This window comes from Pygocentrus nattereri, chromosome 30, assembly GCF_015220715.1.
Source record: "Pygocentrus nattereri isolate fPygNat1 chromosome 30, fPygNat1.pri, whole genome shotgun sequence".
In the NCBI taxonomy this organism is placed as follows: domain Eukaryota; kingdom Metazoa; phylum Chordata; class Actinopteri; order Characiformes; family Serrasalmidae; genus Pygocentrus; species Pygocentrus nattereri.
In genome coordinates, this window is record NC_051240.1 from 11,523,472 (window position 1) to 11,543,471 (window position 20,000).

Consider the following 20,000-nt stretch of genomic DNA (forward strand, 5'->3'; position numbering starts at 1 on the left):
ATATATATATATATATATATATATATATATATATATATATATATATATATATATATATATATATAAATTAAGTGTGGTTAAATAAGAATAGCAACAGAATCAAATTAAATTTTAGATGCAGCTCACTAGTGAGTTGTGCTATTTTTAGAACAGATCTGCGGGCGACTCATATGGTGCCCGCGGCCACCGTGTTGGTGACACCTGATGTAGACAAACCAGTGGCAAAAGCCAGCGTTCCACACTGGTTCCTGAACAAGGTGCTCATCCACGGACAGACATGTTTCCGTGTCCAAGTCTCAATGATAATATTACTGAACTGATGGAAAACAAATCATGGTCTATGATTCAAATAAAAGATGTATAATAAAACATAATATACAGTCACATGCAAAAGTTTGCATATTTGCGTTTTGTTGATTTTCTAAGTTCACTCCTCTAAACCACGTGTCAGGCTCCAGTCCTTATGGGCCAAAACTCTGCAGACTTCAGCTCACTGCCTCATTAAACACACCTGATTCAGCTCACCAGCTACTCAGGAAGGCCTTCATAAACTGAATTCAGAGTGTTAGATGAGGATAAACGCTAATTTCTGCAGCACTTTGGCCTGGAAGGACCCCAGTCTGACATGCCCGACTACATATTTTAAGGGGGAATTCCACTGATTTTTCAAAATTTCAGCATAGCAGTTCTGACACCAGACTGTAACTGCTACACCATTTAAGGTGGAACAAAAAATTTGAATAGCTTCAGCTTCATATCACTGAACAATTAGTGGTGGGCGATAATAAATAATTGTCTTATCCCCACTTTGAAATCATATGATGCCTTAAATGTAACTAAAGCCTAGCAGTGAGGAACTTGACCCTCCTCTGCTGTCACTGAAGACTGGCAGAGTCGGCTACAGAGCAGCGCTAGTATCTGCTTTGTAGGCAGCTACTAGCGCTAACTCAGTTCCAAGGGGCAAGGTGACACTCAAAAACAAGGAGTTGGGGGGTAAAGAGAAACCTACGGAAGCAGAATCGTTCACAGTGGTGTTGAAAGGAACCAGACGTCTGAAGCTTTTACCATTGGCACAGTTTGGTAAGTTTCATAGTCAAACACACCTGATTCAGCTCAGCACTTAGTCGCCAGGTTTAGAGTAGGAAAATCATAAACTGTGCTGGACACCAGACCTCCAGTACTGTAGTTCACCACCCCTGGCTTAATGCCTCTAAAAGCTGAGAAAGTGATCACATGAAATAGATATGAATATGATGCCCAATGCTTGAGACACTGTTGGAAGGTAGTTTTAAGAAGGTTTGGCCTTTTTTTTTTTTTTTAAATAAAATCCATTCATGGTGGAGGGATACATGCAGGCAAAATAGTTCCCAAAGGAATTTACCCCAATTTACCATCATCAGCATTACATTACATTACAGGCATGTGTAGGTGTGTGCTTTCTGATAGTAACTAAAATGGCTAGAGACATTGTGACCCATGGTGACCAAACAAATCAGAGTCTGTAAGTTTCTCTATGATGAACCATTTCACATCAAACCACTCTGAAAGACTTTGTTCACATCTTGATGATAATGTGTGTGATATGACTGGTGTGATAGAATTGAGGTGTAGTTGCTGTCCCGTGGGGATTGGGAGCGCACATTACGTCCCAGCGCATGCTGGGAATTGTAGGACAGAGCATTGTGAAATTAGGATTGTCTTGTTCTGGCCTGCAAGCCTTGTGTTACATGGGCAGTAGAGGATGTGTTAACGCAGAAACTCAACAAAACATTTCACCAAGATGATCTTAATACTACGATGCCTGTGGGAAACTGGGCCCAGTTCAGTTCAGTTGTTATTTGCCATATGTAAGTACAGGACTACATACACTGGAGTTGCTGAGCTTAAGGATAAAAGGAATAAAGCACTTAAACAAAAACAAAACATTAATAATAAACTTATCACACGATCAAGTCACATTAATGTGCGAAGCAGGATGTTATAAAACACACCTCAACGTATCACAACAGTCTCATCAGTCAGCATAGTGCAAGTGCCTAAAAAAGCATAAACAAACCCCTAATAAATGCGTATTATTAGGTGTGTGTTATTAACCTGTGTTTAAGCTTTAATGCAGTTTTTAGATACTGTATTATTTATGTATTGTTTACTTATTTCGCTGTTGTCCTCCCTTTTTGAGGTGGCTGTGGTTCCTCTATGTGACCCTTCTGTGCAGAAAAAAATCAGAAATACATTTGAACTAGAACACATGTGGTCTGCTGTCTCGAACGTATGATCTGAAGACCACCTGATCTTCCAGAAAACATCTCAGAACTTTGAAACCAATCTCCACGATTAAAAATATCCTCATACGTCCTTTTCAACACCGTAGTTCACCTGTCAGTCACCAGGTCTTATTTCATGTAGAACACCAAAGCAAAGCATGACAGCGTGATCACTCCAGCTGCGCTGGACACACACACGTACACACACACACACACACACACACACACACACACACACACACACACACACACGTACGCACACACCCATACACAGATACACTCACTGACACACACAAACGCACACACCCATACACAGATACACACATGCAGTAAGGAGGAGTGTGTGGAGGATTTGGGCTCTGAGAGATGATGCAATACGAACAGGAGCAGGAGAAACTGTTACAGCGCTACTGAGCATGCTCAGACCTGCACTCGGCTTTCAGAGCCCCACACAGATCAGTGCTGGACGTTTACCGGTGCTCTGCGTCACATGCTCCTAATGTGGTCACAGTGTGCATCACTTTAGAGTGGACGTTCATAAGTCCAGTGCTCAGAAACTCCAACTTCATCACGTCAGTGTCACCACCAAAATAACACCTGTAGCCCCTTGTGGGGGGCTTAGAAACTGTGCTGCAAAAGATGGCCCACAGTCAGTGATCGTAAGCCTGTGATAACAACTTTATCTTGAGATAATTAACTCATTATTCGAAAAAAGTTATCTTCAGATAACAAAACAAACTTATTTCAAGATAACACGTGTGTTATCTTGAGATAACAAGATAATTAACTTGATATCTCAAAAAAATTATTAATCCTTCCACTTTGAGAAGACAGCTCAGTGCTGTGGGTCTGAAAGGACGTGTAGCTGTAAGGAAGCCCTCACTCAGAGCTGTAACTGAAGCTGCTGACCAGCTTCCAGTCCAGACCTCAACATCACTGAATGTGTTTGGGATTACTTGGATTGAACTTTGGAGGTGGGAAAAATAGCCCTGCTGATTCCTTTGGAAAACTGAAAGCAAGACGCCTGAAAAGAATGGAGGCTGAAATGAAGGCAAATCCACACAAAATGAATGTTAATTAGTCGATGCTTATGAAAAATGAATTGTTCATAATGTTAGTGATTCTAGTAAATGAAGTTCCAGCTGTTTCCACAGCTGCACAGAACTGTATATGTTTACCCTTTTTCTTTGGCCCAAATGCACCAACATCTGGACTGTGTCTTTCCTCAGATCTGCATCTAAACCCCCCCCAACATTCACTGCAGAACCACAAGTCCAAAGGGGTGGAGCCGGGCCTGATCCAACTCCGCCAACTTCTTCTTCTCATTGGTCTAAAATCATTGCATTTCTATTGGCCTTTAAACTTACATGTATCGCTTACGTTTTCTGCCTTCAACTCGTTTCATTGGTCTACCCTGTTGTTTTTATCGGTGGGAAACCTGCAGGTGATGCGGGTGATTTTTTTTTTTTTTTTTTTTTCTTTTCTTTATAATCACTCATGATTCACGACGTTCGCGTTCATTTGTCAAAACTCAAAAAGCTTTTTTCACATTCTGGTACAAAGTCTGTTCTGTAGGCCTACATAACGTGTACTTATGATGAGTTCGAGTTGAAACCGCGGAATGGTTTTTCTTGTTTTTGTTTTTTAATTTTAAAGCAGGAGCAGCAATCACAATAAAAATAAGATGGTAACATTGATAACATATTCCAGTCCCTGCTTTAGATTTTGTTGTTTTCTCCAAAGTTAACAAACCAAATACCCCACACAATCCCCATGTTGCTTTTGCAAAAATCTGCTTGTGCCAAACAAAACATATTCATTAGCACAAACCCGTACACAGACGCAAAGACAAACGCACCAACAGACGTGACCAGAAGACAATTCAAAGGCAAATACGTCTCTACATCAGCATTTATACATCGGGACAGACAAACAAACACCATATACGCTGAATGTTTTTAAAGACTAGGATGCGCACATGACAGGTCAAAATAACCCACAGAACTGTGTTTTATCAACTAAATCCTGGAATTTCAGAATAAAAAATCCTTATAATGACTTTTTGGTATTACTGCCACACAAGCGTAATTAAAATGACTCAATATGCCTAAAAATTCATATTAAATGTTATACCTTATTAGCTCATTCTACCTTGTTTCTACACTCATTGTCCATCTTGTCAGCTCCACTCCAGTTCAGGCCAATTAAAACACGATGTGGGAGGAGTTGGATCAGGTCCAGCCGCACCCCCTGGACTTTTGGTTCTGCAGCGACGGCAGTCTCAGAAGACCTGAGAAATGGAGGCTAACTCCAAGCTCAAACATTTCGATCTAAACCTTCTCCGTCTCCCCTCCTGGGGACCATGAGTGCACTACAATAACACTTCTAACGCTTCAGTGAATCAAGCATGTGCTGCATTAGTGCTGGATTATAACCTTACATGTTGTTTGTTGTTTATTTTTGTGCCTCCTGTGAGGCCGCAGTGTTCTGAGGGGACACGCTGTCAGGAGGAATCACATCAGGAGCTGCGTTACCTATGAGGAAAAAAGGCTGAGAGACAGGCTGAGAGAGGGTCACCGAGTTCTTCAGCATCATGGATTTGGCATTTCAACATCTCTTCACATCTCGCCTGTCTTCTCTTTCTCTTGTATCACCCGCTCTGCATGACCCTCCACTGACAAACAGTTATTTATAAGCTGTTACGTCTAGTACAGACAGAACACTGTCAGCATATCCTGAATAACATTTACCCCGAGTAATGCATAGCGAGGTATATGTAAGCTTGGCGTAGCGCTATAAACGTAGACTCCACATGCTCATAGATACGGCTGCTGATGTGTTTGTGTCGCAGCTTTGGCTCTGCTGATGAAGAGTGTCAGCTCAGTCAGGAATGCAGAAAGATGAGGTTTCTTTCAGGCATGCAGACCAGACTGAGGGATATGTGAATGGCGGTATATGTAGAAGCTGGATTGGGTTCATAGAGAAAACATCTGAGGCCTCACAACTGGGCTCAATCCTGTTTCCCCCCTTGCCCCACCACTTAGCCTTTAGGCCTCTGTTTTGCACATTCACACCTGGGGTAAAGCGTTAGGGCTTCATGGCTAGCTAGCTAACTTTCCAGTTCCACCTTAAATAGTCCAGCAGTTCTGATGCCTGAAGCACCAGAATGTAACTGCTGCACCATTTAAGGTGGAACGGGACAATTTGAAAGAAAAGCTGGCGAATAGCTGACTTCAGCTTCGTATCACCAAAGAATTAGCAGTGGGCAATAATGAACAATGATCTTCTTCCCCCGTTTTTGAAGGCACATGATGTCCTAATGTAAATAATGCCCAGCAGTGAAGAGCTGAACTTTTCTCTGCTCTCACTGAAGACAGGCCGGATCGCCAACAGAGCAGCGCTAGTAGCCTGTTAATGAGGGTTGGGAGTTGTCTCATTTTGTAGGGCAAGATTTCAACTACTATCACAGAAGAACTAGGGGTGGGCGATAATGAACAATTCCACATCCTCCCTGTTTGAAGGCATACGATTGCCTAAATGTAACTAAAGCCCAGCAGTGATTGCCTACAGAGTCGCCTACAGAGCAGCGCTAGTAGCAGTTAATGAAGTGATGTTCTTTTTATTTGAGAGTCCCATTTTATAGGGAAGATTTCAACCACTACCCCTTGTAACTCAGTTCCAAGGGGCAAGGCGACATTCGGAAATACAGGGTAGGGGTAAAAACAAGAAATGGGACTGGGCCTTAGTCCTCTTAGAGCAGGGGTCTCGAACTCAAATTACCTGGAGGCCAAGTCTCTCGGGGATCTCGTAATGAGAATGTGAGAGGACAACCACTGGAACATTTGGGCTAAATATAGGTAGGAGTGTACACTTATTTACTGAGTGTAAAATTTCAAAGCCAACCCAGTGACAGCGTTGCCAGACTGGAGGGGTTCCTGCCAAACAGCTTTTGGATGGATCTGGCAGGTGGGCTGCTTCAGCATTGTTTTGGTGGATTACAAAAACATTACAAATTAAAGCTGAAATCTAAACAGACCTAATATCTTCCCATGTCCAAACCAGTCATGAGCAATTCATTCACTCCTATTAAGAGAACGCCGTCACCACGCCCATCTGTATAATGTAGAATGGAGATGATGGGTTAATGTACCCGGTTTATTACTGACAGAACGGATGTGCTTTCTAGTCAAGCACAGCACAGATTGTCCAATTCACATCATTCCTGACTGCTCATAGCTCTGCTGTTGTTGGAAACTATAAAGTTTTAGCATAAAACTCCCCATCGCTCAGCGTGATGGTAGGCATCTAAGATGTCTGTTAGCTGGTGGAACCAATATGGCAGTTAGTGCTCTCCTCCAAGCGTGTTTAGCCATTTAATTATGTTGCATTAGTAGCAGTTTGAAAAGTGGTGGAGCGTTACGTCTCTTCTAAAGGGTGTAACATTGTACAGCATGACCCTGGAATTAAAGACCACATTTCTCACCAGGAAAGCACCTGGTATGACTAAGGAAACCCTTGAGGGCCAAGAAGTAACTTCACCCCCAAAAGCCAGGTGGTTTTTCATTGTCAATCCAGGCAGTGGAGCTACATTTGTTGAAAACAGCTAAACTCTCAAAGTAAGAAAACAAGGCAGCAAGGAGGAACATTTGTTCTTTAGCTTAGATCCTTTATTATCTGTGATGTATAAATCCATTATCCAGCATCTTGATGTACTTTATTTTTTCTTCTTTTAAACTTTGCATTCATTTAATTTTGTTAGGCGCGCACACACACACACTCCTTCATTTTACACCTTTTTGTGATACCTCCCCCTCCACACACCCTTTTACACAAATCTGGGAAAGTGAGAAATAACAACAGCTGTGCACAGTATTGCTTGGTTGGCTGAGGTGTACACACAATTTTAAGGCTTACTGTATCAATACTAAAAGAGTTTTTCAACCAGTCCTGTATGACATGTTGACTTGAAAAATACTTGGAACAGAAGCTATTTGGCTTTTTGCTGAGGTTTGTCAGTAAACATGGACATTTGTAGAACTAATACATTACCAGCTAAGTTTTTGCAGGCTCCTCATGATGGACATCAGAAAACTTTAGCGAAAGTAACTAGAACTTTTGTCTTCTATTGCTCCAGCATTCAGAAGTCGACCTCATGAGAAGAGCTTTAGTAAGATAGGCTCTCATGTCGTTCTCATCCTTAGACCTGTATTGCTTGTGCCTAATACTCACTGGTTTGAAGGCATTACCATGATATATTTTAAACATCTATACAGAGAATTCAGCAACTGCCCATTAAATTCCATTATAAGTCAGTTTCAGGTCAATGAGTTTTCTGTTATTGTTAAGTACAATGAAACATGCTGCAATTACTGCCTATTAGATTTAACAATATTGTACAGATGCAGTGGATCGAGATTAGTTAAAAACACTGGAATGTACCCTTAGATGAGTTTGCTTTAATGAAAACTAATCACTGAGTGCTACTAAACAGGTGTCACTGCATCAAGCTGCTGAAACAGGTTTTACCTTCAGGAAAATCTCAGTTAACCCCAGTTATTCAGTTAAATGATAAATCTGTACAAAATAGATACTCATTTCTCCACTAATTCTCCACTCATTTCTCCAAATCACTCAGATGCAGTAACAGACGATGTAGTGGCGTCATCATCCTCCATTTGGCGTCTTGCCCATGTTAAGAATTCCTGATCAGATTTTAGGAAAATGAACGCCGTTTCTGAAAATCAATAATCGCATCCTGTGGTAAACTAAAATGGTCAAAACTGACGCGTTTGCCATCCTACAAATGTCACTGGATTCTCTGAGGAGAAGAACGAGGAGCCAAAATATGCATGCAAGCTAACACTACTGCACACTGAACAGACATCTTAAGCCTGGCAACCTCATCGAAATACTCCACACAAACCAGCAAGCTTTTCAAATGTGGTAGTTAAGAAGCTTTGGCAGTTTTAGGCTGGTTTTGGTATAGAACAATATGGAAATTGTGCAGATCTCAAAGTTCTGCATCATTCATTGAGATGCAAACAGTGTGCTTAGATGCAAAATGGTTCACTGTAGAGAAATGTACAGATTCTGATTCCTTTATTGGAGGTGGTAGAAATTCAGTGGTCGCAATGTCTACAGTGTAACAGGAGTGTACAATATAAAAATGAAAAAGTGTTTTTTTTATTGGGAACTATTTTTGCCTTTCAACCCCTTGAATGTATAAAAAATTTTAATTTTAGTTTCAAATCTCAAAACTATCATAAAAGAATGTATTTTGTGTAATAACTTTCCGAGAGGGAGTTTTTTGAGGCATCAAATGCTTCAGACATCTGGTTCCTATCACCACCACTGTCAACAATTCAAACTCTGTAGGTTTCTCTAGAACAAAGCACTGCACACCAAACCACTCTGAATGACTTGTTTGCATCTTAATGATTAAACTATGCAGAATATTAGAAAAATCAATGGAATTCAGTTTAACAGTGGACTTACTTTTATATAACATCATTTCAGTGCACAGGCGCGTTAACCACCTTCTAGCATTTTTCATCTGTTGACTGCTAAACGCCTTGATCCAGTGACACCCAGAGGGTAAAATGTATGTAGCACATAATGTATTGGGTTTGGAATATTGTTGTTCACCACAGGACGTGATAGCGGTGATTCTCAAAAAAGCCTTTTAAATTTTCCCCACTGAGAAAACCTGCTACGACTTCCTGGCCATGAAGCACTTCAGAGGTCTACATCCTGCTGGAGAAAACCTACCAATACAGATCTTTACATCATTTACAGAAACTGAAGTGCGAGAAGTTTAAATACAGCGTTAACTGAACTGGGAGTTCATCCAAGAAAATCACCCGAAGGCAGAAATGGCCCACTGCTTGACGTCAGTGGGGCATTGTGGGTATCTCTGCAGAGCCTCCATTACTTGCGTGTGATCCAGCATCAGCCGCATCAGCTGGTACTCTCTCTGCACCTTACACACCCCGCCGTCCACCGGCCGGATCAGCTCCAGCTGCAGCAAGTGCTCAAACGCCTACAGCACATAACACAAAGAGAGATAAAGCTCTGTAATAATGCTATAATTACTATCATCTTATCAGCTAAATCAGGGGTATCAGGCTTCTGAAGGGATGCAGCAGTGCGTGTGTGTGTGTGGTGTGTTTGTTTCTGCTCCGCCACACCTGAGTCAACTCGATAATTAACTGATCAGCTGATTCAGGTGCACTGGAGCATGAATTCTGTAAACTGGCATTTGCAAACCCTGAGCTAAAGCAGTGCAACTGCTGCTCAAAGCCAAGTCTCCTCTGTTTACATGCTTCTAATAGGGGTAGAAAAATGCACTGTCACGTATTGATATGAAGGTACAGGCTCAATTGCTTTGATTTTAGAATGTGAGAACCTATATAACACTGACGTAACTATGCTGTAAATGGCAGATATCATAAGCTTAAGTGTTTTTTATATCCATTAATCAATTAATAGCACCATGTTGCCATTACCAGTAATTCATAAGACAGATATAACGGTGGATCTACTGATTGCTCAAATGGTCAAACTAGGAAAACAAGTTAACTTGTTTGAAAAAAATGATATGAAATGAATGAAAATGAAATACTGAATAAAATGTATTGTGTTTTACAGCAAAGTATTTAAGTATTTAAATCTGCACTGGTTAAGCCATTATAAAATCTATAAAATATATATAGGAAAGTAAATCCAATAATGTTTATTCATATTTAATAAAATACACCAAGTACACACTTTTTGTCCAAAACAAAATTCTCTGCCTGTTTTCAGATGCGTCTTCATTCCAGTACAGTGTAAATCATTACTCCAGTCAAATCTGTGTATTCAGTGCATTTCTAAAAAATTCTTACAAAAGTCTTACAAAACGAATTAAATCGGGGTGAAATTTGAGATTAAGATGTATAAAATCATTGTCAAACTGAATCACTGGGAGCTCAGAGAGTCTTACAATCAATAGGTCACTGTAAATCCAGGCTTTTGTTCCTCGAATTGGTAATACACTTCAATCAATTAATAAACTAATCGATACAGATAGAGCGATATGGGAACTGCAAGCCAATGCTGATGTCTGATATTTTTCTTGTACTTACACTATGTTGCCAAAAGTATTCGCTCGTCTCCCTTCACATGCATATGAACTTGAGTGACATCCCATTCTTAATCCATAGGGTTTAATATGATGTCGGCCCACCATCTGCAGCTATAACAGCTTCAACTCTTCTGGGAAGGCTTTCCACAAGGTTTAGGAATGTGTTTATGGGAATTTTGTACCATTCTTCCAGAAGCACATTTGTGAGGTCAGACACTGATGTTGGACGAGAAGTCCTGGCTCACAGTCTCCACTCTAATTCATCCCAGAGGTGTTCGTTTGGGGTTGAGGTCAGGTTCTTCCACACCAAACTCGGTCATCCATGTCTTTATGGACCTTGCTTTGTGCACTGGCGCGCAGTCATGTTGGAACAGGAAGGGTCCGTCCCAAAACTGTTCCCACAAAGTTGGGAGCATGAACTTGTCCAAAATCTATTGGTGCTGAATCATTAAGAGTTCCTTTCACTGGACCTAAGTGGCCGAGCCCAACTCCTGAAAAACAACCCCACACCATGATCCCCCCTCCACCAAACTTTTTACACTTGGCACAATGCAGTCAGACAAGTAACATTCTCCTGGCAACCGCCAAACCCAGACTCGTCCATCAGATTGCCAGACGGAGAAGCGTGATTCGTCACTCCAGAGAACACGTCTCCACTGCTCTAGTGCGGAGTCCAGCGTTGGCGCTTTACATCATGCTTGGTGATGTAAGGCTTGGATGCAGCTGCTGAGCCATGGAAACTCATTCCATGAAGCTCTCTACGCTGTTCATGAGCTAATCTGAAGGCCACATAAAGTTTGGAGGTCTGTAGTGATTGACTCTGCAGAAGGTTGGTGACCCTTTGCGCACTATGCGCCTCAGCATCCGCTGACCCCACTCTGTCATTTCATGTGGCCGACCACTTCGGGGCTGAGTTGCTGTCGTTCCCAATCACTTCCACTTTGTTATAATCCCACTGACAGCTGACTGTGGAATATTTAGTAGCGAATAAATTTCACAACTGGACTTGTTGCACAGGTGGCGTCCGATCACGGTACCACGCTGGAATTCACTGAGCTCCTGAGAGTGACCCATTCTTTCACTAATGTCTGTAGAAGCAGTCTAGGGGCTTGGTTTTATACACCTGTGGCCATGGAAGTGATTGGAACACCTTTTGGCAATATAGTGTATCTGCAGATTCTGATCTATAAATATATTATAAAATGTAGAAACAGACTATATTTACTAAAATTACATAATGTAACATTTATTCATAGAGGGTATAAATGCAGTAAATAAGTAATGAATAAAATGAAGATATTTTAGTCCAACGTCACCTGAATATTCTGCTCCTCTAGATGATACACACCTTATTAGGTACTGTCCAAATCTAATCATCTGTCCAATGCCAATATTTTTAATACACTTTTTAGGCTGATACTGAGATGATTCCAAAATCTTCACACACCTTCAGAAAAGCACTGAGGTTCGTTTTTTGAGTGTACATGTTTTGTTTCGCAGGTTGTTTGCAGGCTTTGAGGTCACCGTCAGGGAATGGCTTCAAGAACAGTAACGTGTCACTGTGTGTAGGTCCGACCACTAGATGGCAGCAAATGCCAACGTTTTTAATTCACTGAAACATTAATTTGATAAAAGCCTCGTCAGAAACTCAGCTTAAAATCGTCTCATTCTGTTTTCTGAAACTGATCTGTGTTAACATTTTCATATTTAGTGCTGATTTATTCTGTCTTACATCCATGTTCACTACTTTACCATTTAAGTAATGAATCTTGTTGCGGTTACTGGAAAAGTGTTCTGAATTTGAAACACTGGTGTATGTCAAAATTGTACATTAATACAGAAGGGAAATCTGTTTAAAGTTAAGCACATTTAGAGGAAATAGATTTTATATAAAAAATCATTTTTTGAAGGGTCATCCACTACGAGAGCAATACATCCCCTATGTTAGAAAAGAAGTGTTTTTTAGCATAATAGTTAATTAATTCTTGATTGATATTGTGAATATTCTAATGTTAATATTAAAAAATGGAGAAGTGGCAATTAGTGGGGTACAAGAACCACTGAGCACACTAAGCCCAACGAGGCTGTAACTTAACACTATTGTTAAGAGGTGCATTTCTTCCATTTTCCCCTATTCAGTGACTCAAAATGGAAATTACAGGCTAAGAGCTTATGTGCGTTTCAGAATGACAAGATTTCACTGAAGAGGTCCACCAACTTTTCATACATTTCTGCATAATTCAATCGTTACGATGTAAACAAACTCATTCAGAGTGGTTTGATGTGAAATGGTTGATGGTGCAGAAACTTCCTAAGACAGAGGTTCTGACCAGTACAGGGGCCATTTTATTTACCTTCCAAAATGACCGGTGAACCTGCACATGTCTTAAGTTGTATGTCAAGTTGCCAATGATGAAACAGTATTTAGTCAGAAAAAAAAAAAAGCTTTCTTTGGGGACTATTTTTGCCTTACAACCTTTTGAATGTATACACTCACCGGCCACTTTATTAGGTAGGTCAATTGCTTGTTAACACAAATAGCTAATCAGCAAATCCCACAACTCAGTGCAACTTGCTAAAGTGTAGACCGAGCGTCAGAACGGGGAAGAAAGGGGATTTAAGTGACTTTGAACGTGACGTGGTTGTTGGTGCCAGACGGGCTGGTCTTTCAGAAAACTGCTGATCTACTGGGATTTTCACACACAACCATCTCTAGGGTTTACAGAGAACGGTCAGAAAAAGAGGAAATATCCAGTGAGCGTGCCTGAGAGGTCAGAGGAGAATGGGCAGACTGGTTTGAGATGATAGAAAGGCAACAGTCACTCAAATAACCAACCAGAATCTGAGGAATGTTTCCAACACCTTGTTGAAAGTCTGCCACGAAGAATTAAGGCAGTTCTGAAGACAAAAGGGGGTCCAACCTTTTACTAGCAAGGTGTACCTGATAAAGTGGCCTGTGAGCATATATAAAAAAAAAATACATTTTAGTTCCAAATCTCGTATGTCTTACATGTTTTATATGTAATGTTGATGGTAAAATGGTGATAAATCTGCCTATTGTGCCTTGCATGAATCATAAAAACAAGGGCATCAAGCATATCTATGAACATTTCACGCAGCAACTTGCAGACAGGGAACTGTTGGAGGCATTAAAATCCTCAGATGTCCTATCCCCATCACCTTCACTGTGAATCATTCTAACTCAATGTCTTTAGAATGGCGCATTTCACATCAAACAACGCTGAATATCTTCCAGGAATTTTTTAAAAAATCGTTGGAATTTTCCTTTGAGAGGGGCTGAGCTTAAATTAAAGCACACTTTCTCACCTTAATCACCACTGGCTTCTCAAAATTATGGATGGAGTGAGACTTTCTCTGAATAAATTTCTTAAACTCTGGGGAGAGAAGGGACAAAATACTGTCTCTGAAACATTTCCATAAAAATCCAGACACATTCAACTACAGAAAATGGCATAAATAAACAGTAGAAAGGTCATCATATTTAAATGTTATATTTATATATTATTATATATTGTTTCTCTTTTGATCTAATTATTTATCTCAGACTGATATCTATTGTAACAGCTGTGATGAATTCACAGGAAATTTAGACTTAGTTCATACCGTTGTGAACCATCTGGAAGTTAAAGGGCTCTCCCTCGTAGATATCATTCAGATGTTTCATAGCGATTATCAAACATAACTCCAGGACAGACAGACCTGGAAAAATAAAAACAGCAATGAGTTTACTTCAATTATTTTGATTTTCTCTAGTTCTGTTATGGTCCAAAGAAGCACACATGAAGGGTGGTGAGTGTGGAAGGGCAACGCCACTGACATTCTGAATTCATATTTCTAAATGCTTAACAGAAGACAAAAGCTTTTCTAGGTCTGTGGGTAAGTAAATTAAATAAACTGATTTTTACTGTTTATAGTATTCATTCACTTAACATGAATTCATCATGTTCAGTTTGTTGTCTCAATAGTGTTCTTAATTTAAGTCATTAAATTGTGTTATGTTAAATTTAATATCAAATTATTCTGAGCCACATGTTGTAAATCTCAATCAACCACAGAACCTAAAACAACTTTAGAATATTTTAGAACATCCCAATGTTTTTCAGAAAGTCGTGCAAGCATTTGGACTATATTGTGGGTTAAAGAGAAAATCCACCAATTTTTCTGAATTTCTGTATACATTGGTAGTGATGGGAACCAGGGCTCATGATTTCTACAACATAAATATACAACAAAATGACCAATGAACTTAAATACGTACTGGGAGTTTTTAAATGTAATGCTGGTAAAATAGTGGCAAAACAAAAATAAGTGTTTTTTAAGGACTATTTTGTCTTACAATGACCTGCATTTTCAAACCTACCATAACCCAGTGTCTCAGGCATCAGGCTGCGTTTTCATAACCCTACATTTCAGTAAGGAGCTTTTAGAGGCATTAAACGCTTCAGGTGCTTCGCTCCCATCACCACCACCGTGAACAACTGTGACTAAGATTCTCCAGAACGACACATTCCCCACCAAACTACTCTGAATGACTTTGGTTATATATGAACAAATGAATGATTTCATTATGCAGAAATAGAAATCAGTGGAAATTCCCTTTAAATGCCTCAAGATGTTCAGAGGAGTCCCACTAGTACTCTGTGAAACTGGCCGAGACACACTATGATATTTAAAGTGCATCTTTTTTTTATTATTATTATTTTTTTTTTTTTTTATTTAAAGAAAGCAGTCAGAGCCAACAGCATTTTATTCAAACCCAGCTTGGTCACCAGCCTATTTCTGTTGTTGGAAGAAAACCTCATTGCTCCAAAATGGTCATTTTACAGAAAAAGGCTACTTTACTCTTAATGTAAGTCAATGGACCTAGATATTTTTCCAAATCATTTTGGGCCGTTTTTTTGGCCCATTCATCATGAAATTTATACACAACAAACTTTTCTGACAGCAGCGATATACTTAAGTTAAACAGCTTTTTAATTCTAAAAAGAACCAAAAAAACAGCACACTGGTGCCAAACTCTCATGTATTATTATTGCACCCAGCAGTTTAGAGTAGTTTGCGCCCTTGACACTCACCATGGAGAATGTTAGCTTTTGAGTCAGCGGAGCTCATTCGACTGGCCTCCAGTATGTCTACAGCTCTCAGAGTCGGGTTCGACACGGACACACGAGTCAACGCCAGCAGCTGAAAAAACACACAAACACAGACAGGGTTTAGGGTCGGCTGCTTTAGGAAAAGGACAGGGACAGCACATTGATGCTGATGGACTTGGACAGCTCTTCTCACCAGCAGTAAATGCAGGGAGCGAAAATCTTTACAGGAGTTAAAATGTTTCTGTAAAATCTCTTGTACCGACTTCTCTTCACAGAGTTCCTGGAAAAGAGACAGAGAGGAATTAGGGACAGATCTGTTGCTGAGAGAAACACACCTCAAATGTTTCACTCAACTGTAGTTATGCCTCATTCCCAATCCATAAGTCTTGCTACAATATCATCATTCTGAGACATTAGTTGCTTCCTCCAAAACAGTGGCGTCCAAATACCATATACATGCTATTTGATAAACATAAATAGGATACAAATAAGGACTTCTGTTAAACCACTGAGGCTGAAGAAGCCACTGCTGCACAACAGGATATTGCATAACATGACAAGTAACATTAAATGCTAGTTTTTAAGGTGGCCAGCTCTCTATGCTGTCAAAAAGAGGCATTTTCTACTTTGAACACTAGGTGCCGCCACCACATAAAGGCACATGTTGGCAATGGCAAGCCACGTAGAAGTCCTAATATTTAACCGGTGATCAGTTACTTTTATAAAAGTATGTGCTGTATGTTGTACCGAGACGTTGAGGTTCCACTCCTGAGAGAACTTGCTGTCGGGGAAATCATCTGGCAAGGCGAGCTCAGAGCGAAACGCGTCTAGATACTGACAGAAGCTCATGCAGCTCAACAGGTGAATCTGTCTGTGGGAAAATCGTGACTTCACTCGCTTTTCCAACAGCTCCAGCACATCCTGCAAAACACAAACAAGAAGAGTTTATAGTGGCCAATAACAGATTCTGATCTGAAAACATAATTTGCTCACCTAGAAATATGAATATTACAAACACAAACATTATACAAATAAAGTAGGTAGCTGTTATGAAATTTTAAAAACCTATCATTACATTTTATTACTTAAATATGTACATTAATATAATGTTAAAAGGATAAATGAGAATTGACAATGTTGTACATAGGATGGTTGTTTTCACTGAGCTAGGAGGTTGTGTTAGGTTTCTGGTGGGCCAAATCAAACGTCCTCAAGGGCCACACTTTGGGCAGCCCTGCACTACAGCAAGTTCAGAGCTGCAAACCAAAGAAATTTTTAGGAAACGCACGCACTGTCGTTATTGATGCAAAGAACCAAAAGCACTAACAGCACTCTCCTGTGGAAATTCTTCACCCTGCTAAACGTGAGTGACCACAAAATAAGCCTCACTGCACTCCAAAGAAGTTTTCAACTGTATTGTACTTGTCCAATCAGGTGAGAGCAGACTGGTCTACATCATGACCGGCAAGCATAACGTTCTCAGAAAGTAGAGAGGGTCAACAACAGCTCTCTTTCTCTTCTTAGAATCAAAAATCACAGCTTTACATAATATTGAAAATATCTGGGTGGACACAAATCAGTACAGATTTGAGAAGATACTTGTTTGGGACTTTCACATGGTTTAAACAGGAAGGCAAAATTGAAATCACAGGGAGCTCGTAGGTGCTCACTTAAGCATGCTGCTAGCAAGACTGAGCAAGCTAACTTTCTAATCTGTGTTGATGAATTATGCATTCCGAAAATTATGAAAGTCAGTATTTTAGTATCTGGAACAGCAAACAGCATATCTGATTGCTTACTGTTGCAGTTCAATACAGTCCTTTGCATTGATCTTTTGCAAACGGACTCTACATGCATACTATGATGTTAATACACAAAAAAAAAAAAAAAAAAAAAAAAAATCACTGCTTGCCCCTATATGTCTGGCCTGTAATGCAGATATATGAAGTGTATGTTTGGAGTGCTTTATATTACAGATGATGGACGTACCAGCCTGCAGGTGAGGCCCACCACAGCCACAGGAGCCTGAGCTGACTGAGACACATCAAGCAGGTTATACAGGAGGGTCTGGTTCTTATGATGGGCAAACAGATCAAACTCTTCCAGAATGAAGAACACCGGACGACTACTACTCTTATCACCTTGAGAGAGAGAGAGAGAGAAAGAGTTAACTATTGTTGTTATTATTACTGTCAGTAAACCTCAGCAATATTGTACCATATAGTAATCTTAAATCTTAAAGCATTCTGAAAGAGGAAGAGACAGAGACGATAGTGTGCATAAAGGAGTTCAGATATGAGAAAGACACACATATTGTTGAGTACATGAAAGAGAGCCTGCAGATTGGTACTAACCCCTTTTAAGAGCCTCCAACAAAAATACCAAGTTTTCTGCAAAGCTGCCCTGCAAAAGAGAGTTGTACAACCATTTGACTTCTCTATATAAAAGGGGTTTGTTAATTAATGTTGCAATATTCAGCTTTGCAATAATGAAATCACAGCAAATGAGCCCATCTAACAATATTTGTGTGCTGTGCACATCCTGTGGGTGTACTGATTGATCAATGCATTCAAGGGTCCAAAAAACAGACAAGTTTGATAAAATAATGCAAGTTGATGTTTAATCATGTCACATCAATGGCCGATCAAGGGCCCACATTATGGAAAAGCCAATTACCCTGGGTAATTAGTATTTATTATAAAATAAATACTATAAGTAACATGTAAAGTAACATGTAAACACCATTGAAGTTTCAAAATGTCCCATTCATTCCATCAATATGGTCCATATATGGAAACTAAGCTGCAAAATAGCCTGTATTGAATTTACTGTTTCTGTGATGTCATGAGAACCAACATAGGCTACGTTCACATTACAAGCCTCATTGCTCAAATCTGATCTCTCTGACAGGATATTTCACACTCATTTAGGTAAGTAATTCAAATCTGTCATTAATGTGAACGAACCGGCATCCTGAAATGACCCGCAGTCACACATCCTACTCAGTAACGTCACATGAATGAATCACCTGCATTATCAGCACAAACTAACAAGCAGAACGAGCTTCACTGAGAAGATCATTAACTCTGATCAGCTCTCAGCTGCATTATTAGAGCGAGACGAAGGAGAAAAGGTGAGATGTGTTGCTTTTCCACCGTTCATAGGCTTTAACTTCTGTTCGGCGATGCTGCCATGGTAACACTGAATGATGCCACATGCGCAGTGGAAAAAAAGCACATGAATTCTGATCTGAGCATGACATTAAGGTCACATGGCCACGAATCCGAGCTAGGACCCCATATGAAAGTGGCTCAGGGTTGGATTTGAAAAGATCAGATTTTCCCTTCCACATAGCCCTGAAAACATCAGATCTGAATCACATTAGTGAAAAATGTGTAGCCATATCACCATATCTGCCTATTCATAACAGTTTAGCACCACCCATTTTTATTATGTGTTTGTTTCAGTACTGAGTGCTTTTTGAATGAGCCACAACACTGGGCAGCCAATCACAACAGACTTGATTTATGGCTTATCAGTCTTAAAGGCACAGCTAAAAAATGGCCTAATTAATTTAATTCTAAAAAACAAAAAAATAAAGAGAGGTTGAAAAATGGCAATGTGAAAATTAATCATTTCTACGCATAAAATTACACACATGCTGGACCTCTAGAAAGAAACAAAGCATACCACAATTCGATAGCAATATAAATCTAATATGGTATCTTGTCCATACTGTGCAGCCCTAGGTCAGCCATGCTGACTCAGCAGACTCACAAAGACTTTGTCTCCTACGACGTTCTCCAGGTGGAGCTGCCGAGTAATTTCTTTCAGAGCGATACGGTCGTCCGTCTGCAGCAGACCTGCATAGTACACACAGCTGTCAACAGAGCCATCACCGCAGCAAAAGCAACAGCCTTGGGACGGTTACACACATCCAACATCACTTACCGCTCAGGTGAACCTGGAGAACATTCTGCTTCACCTCCTGCAGCTCCAGCAGCTCCCTTAGAGCACAGCGAAGCAGCTGCCCACACAGAGGAAGACAAACACTCAAAAATCCCATTACTATGCAGGAGCTGGATGAGAAACATTCCCATACTCAAAGCATGATATGTTCATGCTCATGATTGTCAGTTATTAGCAGACAAAATAAGCATGTGTGGGTCATGTGATACACATTCAGTATATATGATTCATTTCTAGAAAACATCTAGCATGATATTTTGCTTGTTAATCACATTAATAATAACAATAGTCTGTGAAGTGCTGATGTGGCAAAAGTTGGAAAAATGCAAATGAGCCCTAATAAAGCACAAAGAATTCATTTGTGCTGTATTTTGTTTCACCAATATTGGCAATTAATTAAACTATCAGTATCAGCAATGGAGAATACTGATACCACGCAACAATTTGACACATTCTACTGAGCAATTTGAGAAATTCAGACATGAAACAACATTTCGCACCGTTTTTGCCACACCATAGAAACTGCTTACA

The 20,000-nt window shown here is 40.0% G+C and overlaps 1 protein-coding gene across 1 annotated transcript in view; it reads right to left on the reverse strand.

The window, feature by feature from the left end:
* Positions 1-6,905: 6,905 nt before the first annotated feature.
* orc4 (origin recognition complex, subunit 4) overlaps positions 6,906-20,000 on the reverse strand; it is a 17,291-nt gene continuing 4,196 nt past the window's right edge. Inside the window, exons 5-14 of the mRNA XM_017702152.2 lie at positions 19,452-19,527; positions 19,278-19,363; positions 17,855-17,903; positions 17,490-17,641; positions 16,248-16,421; positions 15,694-15,780; positions 15,483-15,591; positions 14,011-14,106; positions 13,714-13,781; positions 6,906-9,303 (exon numbers count right to left, since the gene is read on the reverse strand). Coding sequence (XP_017557641.1) covers positions 9,121-9,303; positions 13,714-13,781; positions 14,011-14,106; positions 15,483-15,591; positions 15,694-15,780; positions 16,248-16,421; positions 17,490-17,641; positions 17,855-17,903; positions 19,278-19,363; positions 19,452-19,527 — 1,080 coding nt within the window. The 3' untranslated portion in view covers positions 6,906-9,120. The remainder of the gene's footprint in view (positions 9,304-13,713; positions 13,782-14,010; positions 14,107-15,482; positions 15,592-15,693; positions 15,781-16,247; positions 16,422-17,489; positions 17,642-17,854; positions 17,904-19,277; positions 19,364-19,451; positions 19,528-20,000) is intronic.